The sequence below is a fragment of the Physcomitrium patens genome, chromosome 3 (genome assembly GCF_059467195.1).
Source record: "Physcomitrium patens ecotype Gransden chromosome 3, ASM5946719v1, whole genome shotgun sequence".
NCBI classification, from domain to species: Eukaryota; Viridiplantae; Streptophyta; class Bryopsida; order Funariales; family Funariaceae; genus Physcomitrium; species Physcomitrium patens.
In genome coordinates this window covers 17707407-17715303 of record NC_143412.1, presented here as the reverse complement: position 1 = coordinate 17715303, position 7897 = coordinate 17707407, and the positions used below count along the sequence as shown (strand labels likewise).

General features: G+C 39.2%; 1 protein-coding gene across 7 annotated transcripts; it reads left to right on the top strand.

Annotated features, from left to right (window-relative positions):
* The first annotated feature begins 2698 nt into the window (after nt 1-2698).
* LOC112280257 (uncharacterized) lies at nt 2699-7248 on the top strand. 7 transcript variants are annotated; one of them, XM_090249069.1, is made up of 6 exons: nt 2699-3006; nt 3217-4528; nt 4660-4945; nt 5530-6048; nt 6358-6474; nt 6806-7248. In XM_090249069.1, exons 2-3 carry the CDS (start codon nt 3218-3220, stop codon nt 4897-4899), a joined length of 1551 nt encoding a protein of 516 aa, XP_090105195.1. In that variant the 5' UTR covers nt 2699-3006; nt 3217; the 3' UTR covers nt 4900-4945; nt 5530-6048; nt 6358-6474; nt 6806-7248. The 7 variants fall into 7 exon arrangements, with proteins under 7 accessions (XP_090105195.1, XP_090105190.1, XP_090105191.1 ...); XM_090249066.1 differs by having other exon boundaries at nt 2855-3006; nt 3201-4528; nt 5487-6048; XM_090249068.1 differs by having other exon boundaries at nt 2860-3006; nt 3201-4528.
* The last annotated feature ends 649 nt before the right edge of the window (nt 7249-7897 follow it).

The following is a 7897-nucleotide window of genomic DNA, read 5'->3' as shown; positions in this document are numbered from 1 at the left end:
CTAATACTGGAAGGGCATTCCACCATAGGAAAAGGGACATGATTTGGTGTAGGTGTTGAAGCAGCTCCAATCATTTCTATATCTTCACTTCTTGCCAATCTTGTTGCTTTTTGTGGTGGTAAATTGAGTTGATGCATTGCAAGCATTAATTTCCTCAATTGCTCTTATATTTGTGTCATTGCACTCTTTATTTCAGCTAGTTCTGCCATGATAATAATTAGAAAAAAAAAAGATACCTAATATCACTCAAGACAAATAGAAGAGAGGATTTGAAAACAAAGAAAATACTAAGAACAATATCAGTTTAGAAGAGGATAATCCGTAACTTCTAATACGCTTATGTCTTATCAAGAAAAAGGGATAATTCACTCTTAATCAAGATTAGATAAAGCTCTGATATTATAAGTGTACTCTTGTCAATTTGTTAAGGACAAGAACTTGATAAAGACAAATAAACAAGTGAGACTTCTCTCAAAGAAAGATGACAAAATAGAAATAACTCAATATGTATATTAAGAAAGAAACTGGAATGGCTATTGCCAAAAGACAAGAAAACCAAAGACCCTTGAAACTAGACTAGAAGCAAGAAAGGAATTGACAAGAGTGAAGATGGCTTCACTCTTGTCTCTATATATACTATCTTATTAGGAGCTACGTGGCGACGTTCTATAAGACCTCTAATATGTGTTGACTTTATAGGACACATGCCTTGACTTATAAGACAAGTTTTTCTATGTGTGGGCCAAATAGTTAGCTTAGACTTCAAGCTAACAACATGTGTGGCACATAGCCAATTTGTTGACCACGTTTCTAATCCCAAAAAGTCAATTAAAGACATCTTTAAAGTCAAAGCAATATTTATAAAGCTTCTAAAAAGCTTCTATACTAAATACTATAGAATTAACTTACTTTTACCTACTTTTACTTACTTCTACCTATTTATACATATAATTACTAGCTTATATGCATATGTCCGTGACAAAAGATCAAAGTATGTAGCAAATATAATTTATTGCATCTTTGACTTTTTCAATATGTGATCACCACTCTTTATGGAACTCATCTTTAGAAGGAAGGAGGAAGGAAGGAAGATAATATTATAAACATATATATTTATTTTAACAATTATTCAAATATTATAAATATGTAAAAGTATATTAATTTGATAATATCTTATAAGAAAGTTTTTTAGAAGCTATATAGACAAGGTTTTATCTTTATATATATCTATTGGTGATTGATAGATTAAAAATTTGGCTAACAAGTTAGCCACGTGTCACATGTATTAATAGCTTGTGGTATAAGCTAACAATGTGGCGCATATATAAGAAACTTGCCTTATAAGTTAAAATGCATATCTTGCAAATTAGACACGTGTTATAGGTCATATAGAATGTTGCCATATAGCTTCTAGTCAAATAGTATATATAGAGACAAGAATAAAGCCTTCTTGACTTTTATAAATGTCTTCTAGTCTTTAGTTTTTTTACAAGACTTTTTAGTCTTCTTCTCTTTGGCAATAGCCATTTCAATTTCAATACTATATTAATTTTGAATAAATATCTATTCTTTTTGAATTATACAAGAGTATATTAAAATTTTGGTTTTTTGAGATTCATGTCCTTGATATCTATATAAAAATAAAGAAAATAATGGAATCTATAAAAATTGGTGTGCCTTTGTTAAATTTTTGATACCTTATCATATTCAAGAGTACATTTGTTATTATCAAGAATGCAAGGATATTCTTCATCTTTCAATATACTCAAGGAATATATATGATATTTTTCCTTGAAATTTTTAAATAAAAAAGTGTTGTTTAGATAATTCTAAAAATAAAAAATAAAGAATAGAAAGTAAAAATATTTTTTGGTACAATAAATATTATAGTTGTGCATAGATTCTTTAATCATAATTAAAATGAAGATACAATAAATATATTTAGTAACAAAGTAAAAAAATGTAAAAAATTCCAATTGATATCAATTCATTTACATATAATAATAAAAATGAATATTTATGTATTTTATTGTAATGTGAAAGAAAAAGAAGAAAAAGAAATCAAACTAGATGTAAAATCAATAATACAAATGATACATAGATTATAAATTAACAAAGATTAGAACAATGGAAAAAGTATATATATATATTTTTAAAAAGCTCCAAATTTTTTAAACTCAATGTAAAATAATAATAAAAATTAACTTGATATAATATAAAATGAAGTGACATAACAATTTTTTCTTTTTCAAAGAAAAAGAAAAAGAAAGCAAAGTAAATGAAAAGAAAAATAAAGGAAAACTAATTTTGCCAACTGAGACGGTCACATGGAATCACTCAAAGTTCCCACAATTCAATTCCCATTATAAGATCGAATAATTCTACTTTTCTAATAATGATACGCACTTGTTTTTGCAAAAGCCTCACTTACACTAAATCTCGACCCTCACTAGTCTCGACCCTCACTAGGTGTGTCCCAGAGCAGCGACCACTGTTGCCAACGAGGCACCTCTTTTCGTCGGAAGCGGAGGAAGGATCCCATTGGAGGAAGCCAGTCGTGAGGGTTGAGAGGGGTGCGACCAATAGGGAAATGCCAGCGTGGAGGCCAGCGTGGAGGGAGGCCCGTGGTGCGGAGCTGGGCGTGCGTGGAGAGGGAGAAGACGACGGTGGTGGTGTCGCGCGGAGTTGTGCAGGGCTTGCATCGTGCGGCATCCTTTGCGGAGTCATGGCAACCCCAGCGATGACGTGGTGTCACGAACTGAATCAGAAAAGTGATGTGAAAGAGTTGGTTGTGGAGCCACGATTAGCCTTTTCCCCAATTTGTTCCCCGCCCGATCACGAAATTGCAAGGCCCCAATTCGCGCTTCGACTCAGTGGCTCCTCTTCGTGCAAGTGTTCCCATCGCGGACTTGAATGCCTCCCTCAAAACCTGCCCCTCATAGCGCCGCGGAGCCCAGCATCATCCGAGTCGCACAGTCAATGATCATCGTGTTTGGAAGTGTTTAGGTTACCAAGTTTCTCAGACTGGTTCCGAATAATTTGCGTCTTCGTTAGGACATGATGCGATGTTGTGTACTGTGATGGGAGATCGGTGTATTGCTCGTGAGTTTTTGTAATTAATCGTGCGAATTTGTCGATTTGTGAGTAGTGGACGGTGTGGCTGAGTTTTGGATTTGGCGAGTGTTCTAATATTTGTTTAGTTTGAGATCATGTCAGCATGTCGTGGGACTGGATGATCGATGACTTTGACTGCACGATGGTAGCGCACTGCGTGAAACCAAGGGGCTCGCAAGGTCTGCCGTGCGGGGCGAAGATTGGATCGAAGGAGAGGCAGATTTTGCCCTGCGCGACGAAGATAGGGTCGAGATCGTCTGGGGTTCGGCTTGGCAGGCGACCTAGGTTGCGGAAGAGTGGCCAGCCGGAAATGGACAATGGGTTTGGGGAGAGGAAACTTGTGTATATGGATGGGATTAATTGGCTGGGCTCGTTTTGGAACACTCGTGAGATTATGACGAATCCGTGGAGAGCGCTGCGGAATTCGGACAAGAAGGTTAGGCAGTTTGTACATGCAGCTCGTTTATCCAATTTTGAGATCGTACTCGTGGCGGATGCCGACACGAAGACGGAGCAGGCACTTGGGAAGTGGCACAAGCGTCGCCAGGAGGAGATTTTCAAGGAGAGGAAGAAAGTGTGTTTGGGGGTGGACATCTTCCTCGTGGAATCATTCCAGAAGCACGGCATTCGTGTGGTGAGGCCCCTGGGTGCGGATGCAGACGACGTTCTGGCAGCTCTGGCCATTGCAACTTCCGGAATAGTGCTGAGTAGGGATCGGGATTTCTTCCGGTACGATAGACCGATTTGTGTATGCAATGGTTTCTCTGTGCGTGACGGTAAGCTGTTCTTGGAGCCCACGACGACAATTGACACATCTGCCAAACCTAGGTCTGTTACAAGAAGAGTGCAGCTGGAACTTGCACATGCTGTCCTCAGCTATGAGCAGAATTGGTCACTTGGAGTGATCACCAAGTACCGTCCCTCTCTGATGAATGGCATGACACGTCGTGGTACAAGCAGCTCCTCTGATAAGACTATGGGGAACCTGCACGTCCTCGCGCGGCCATTGCGTGCTGCCGTGTATGCTATACTAGGCGAGGAGTGGGCGGTGGAGGAGGTACCAGAGTGGTGCAAAGAGAACAAGAAAGTTGTGTGGACAGAAACAACAGTTGCTGCGGATCCTGCCCTAGTTCCAGTGCTCAATAAGCCGCAAGCCGTGGTCGCGTGGTTAGTAGAGCGTGACACATTGCTGGAGACGTTAGAGCCCTGGCGAGCAGCGGAACGAAAATTCAACATCTGCGCTCTGGCTGCAGAGATGATCGTGGTCTCGTCCCAGGGCGCATGGACCATGCGGAAGTGCATGGAATTATTTCACAGACAGGTTAACACGATACCGCCCCGCAGGCATCATAATTTTGAGCGTTTTCGTGCACCGTCTTCAAGAGCCCTAATCAGGCCAGGAGTTGGCGCCCAGGTAATCCCATCATCCTCTTTTCTCAGCGTAGGCTGTGCGCACGTAAGATATAATTGTTTGCCTTCGATCAATCCCATGAATTTTTGTTTCTGGTCCACTTGCACAATCTCACTTAGGATTGTTGATGGCAGGTATTTGGAAATCGTGCTCGCGATCAAGATTTCGGCAAGCAAGTGGCCGATGTAAAAAGATTGGTGCAGCGTTTGAACGCACCCTCACAGCCGCAGCTACAGAAGTCAGAAGCGATAGTTCCTTCAGCCCAATGGCTTCCCTTAAACACTTCATGTCGTGGTTGCAAGCATCAGATATTGCCCTATCAACCCCATACATCGATCATGCGGCGTGGATTCATAATCCCATTACGAATTTAGAATGCAAGCAACCGGTGGATTGTATATCAGGAACTGACCACATTATGTGAGTACTTCTTCATTGCTCAATTCTTTGAATTCTCCTACCTCAGGGATTGGCCAAAGTGATCGCTGTTTAGTCGGTGCAGTATTTGATTGTAAACTTGCGAAAGCCGACGACCTGATTATAACCTGCACCGCAAATATCTGAAAGTTGCTGTAGATGCATTTGCTTGAACGTAGTCTTCGTCCTCATTTTGTATGATTTGAAGTATTAAGAATGCGAGAGCTTTACATCCCTTACTGCTGGGATTGATGATCTGCAATGCCAGAGACGATGCCTTTCTTGTGAACGTTCCAGTAGCCTTGCTTTTGCTCCTAGAGCCTAAACATCATGCTTTACTTTCTCTAACAAAGGCCTCTATTCTCCGGAACTGTAGGTTATTGTTTCATTGCATGTGGTACTACTTATATTCTGAGTCTCAAAGAAAGAGCGATATATCGAAGCCTTAAAAGGAATCGCAGGAAATCAATGTCCAAGTCTGTAAGTAGGAACTTGAGCTACTCGTCTAATCAAAGGTCGCTGGGATCGGACTCATTTGTTGCAGACCTTGTGCCTGGAACTTATCTACCTCGGATTCTGCCTTGCAGTTCGGGATTGATATGGTTTTTGAGTTGCCCTTTGGCCGCTGTCGCGGTGGGTATCATGAAACGTTCATTCCAGCGCCGGTGGGATCGGCCGGAGGCACTCCTCTTCCCGCAGCGGTGGAAAATTGCTGAGCGCAATGGGAGTTCAATAAATTGGATCATAACTGTGGACAGTTTTTTGTTTTGTTGTGAATTGGAAGTTACTCTCGAAGTAAAAGGGTTCCTTCTTTGACAAGTTCGAGGCTGCTCCAGTGACGTTTTCCATCTGTTGTTGGATTTCTGCTAAACATGGGTGCAAGCAGTAAGAGCAATTCTGGATTTGACATGTAGCTCGAATTTGGCGCTCGCCTCCACCCCAGCGCATCAAAGCGCGTAGCTGGCGTCCCAGCTTTTGAGCAGTGCATCTGTCAACTATGGGCTAGTCTACCTTAAAAACCTCTATGACGTCTTTTTCGCCAGCGACAACCTTCAGTGGTCTGAGGGTTGGGTGGTCTATGGAACGTCTTGGTTCTGTCGGATAAGGTGAGATTTTTGAGTATCAATTGGTTTTGAGTATCAATTGTATGCGGAAATCTGTCGATTGTATGCTCGTTAATTTTATGGCTCGTGTATGCGTCTCTGACGTCTATTTGAATTTTGTCTACTCTTTTAGATTAATTGCTCTTTGTTTAGAGTTCTTGGTACTGATTGGCTTATATTTGAAAGCGCGTGTCTTTTGCGTTTGTAGTGTTTTGGCGAAAATTGGCTTCAGTAGTGTAACCATACCCGTACACTAAATTTACTTTAACGGCTTACCAAAGATTTAATTTTTAGACCCGTGTGATTTTGCAGAACATGGGTGCTGTGAGTTTTATTTTTCTATCGCACTTTGGGAACGGTGGATCTGCTGGGGGAGCGTTAGCATCTAAGATTGGTGTTTGTGCCAAAATTCCTCGAACAATTACTGGGGTATGTTGCTCATTGTCTAAACTCATTTCATAATTGTTTTGTGGGAAGTTCATTTTTGGCAGTATCTGTTGAGATTCTTACGATGACAGTGTTGAGATCTTACGATGACAGTGTTGAGATCTTACGATGACAGTGTTGTCCTTACAGTCATATGCATAGAGCAATTTGTGGGCTTTAAGGGTTATTGTAATTGATAGTATATCAGCTTTAACGTAGATGTCACTCGTATTTTGAATTGGTTTCTGCAATGGCCGCTGCTGAACTCTTGTTAATCTCATGTAACATCTATGGCTAGTGTTAAACTGCGTATTGCATTGTTGTGTTTTAACAGGATAAAGTGAAATTGAAATCATAGCTGGATTAGCAAGTGTCGGTTTCTTACCGCATCTTGTTAGGCATGCATGTCCAAGAAAGTCAAATCTACCATGCATGGAATAAGAAGGATTTGTTGAAGGTCATTGGACAAAGAGCTAAAACTGTTAAAGAAATGTAAAACATTGGGTTAAGTGGACACAACGAGTGCGCTCTCAACTGTAAGCGCATGGAAGAGGGAGGTACCTGGGGGAAGTTTTAAGTTGGAATATGTCTATAACAATGAGTTGGAATAAGTTTTATAACAATTGTATTAAATCTTGAAAAGACTATATTATAAGGCTGGGAGTTAAATGAGTATCATATTGGCATTGTTAGAGGTGCCAATTACCAATTCAAGTTAATGTATTTTGTCAACTGACTTGTTTATTAAAAAATAAATGTATCTTGGTTTCAAGACAATTGTTAGAATAGATCCAATTGGTTTATTGTTGTTACATTTTAAACCTTAGAGTACATTTATACCAAATTGGTAACTAAAATTTAAAACTTTATTTACAATTAATGCAAAAATGTAACATCAATAAGTTTAGATTTAACACAATCATAAGATTTCAAGGTGATTTTCCACGTTTCTTGGTCAAAAACTATTTTTTTGAAAACTGATTTACAAAATTGATAGTGAACAAAAAAAAAGTTCCAAGATAAGATATACAAATGTTTATCCTTTCTGATACAAAACATAAACATTTTTACTAACCTACATTATTATTTTTCTTACTTGTAAAAGATTCGAATAATGATCCTTGCTTGATTATGGTGTAATAGTGCAATGCAAGACAAGAATGATTTTTTCAAGTAGCAATATTCATCGTGGGATATACTACTTGCATGTCAAAACTCTACTTTGTGGTGTATTTTAATTGTGTTTTTACCTCCATGGATGTTCCAATAAGAAGTTGATGTTTTCAACCATGTTTGTGTTGTACCCTTTGCATAACCTAGAAAGAGAATATTAAATAACACAAGCTTCAAGTCTTCATAAATGCAAACCATCTTTACTTACAGATTTGCATAAAGAAGCTCAACTTCTCTGTAACATTTTTCAACT

Coding starts and splice junctions, on each gene's coding strand:
- LOC112280257 (XM_090249069.1), top strand. CDS start 3,218: ATGTCGTGGGACTGGATGATCGATGACTTTGACTGCACGATGGTAGCG. Junction 4,529..4,659: donor GGCCAGGAGTTGGCGCCCAG/GTAATCCCATCA, acceptor TGTTGATGGCAG/GTATTTGGAAATCGTGCTCG.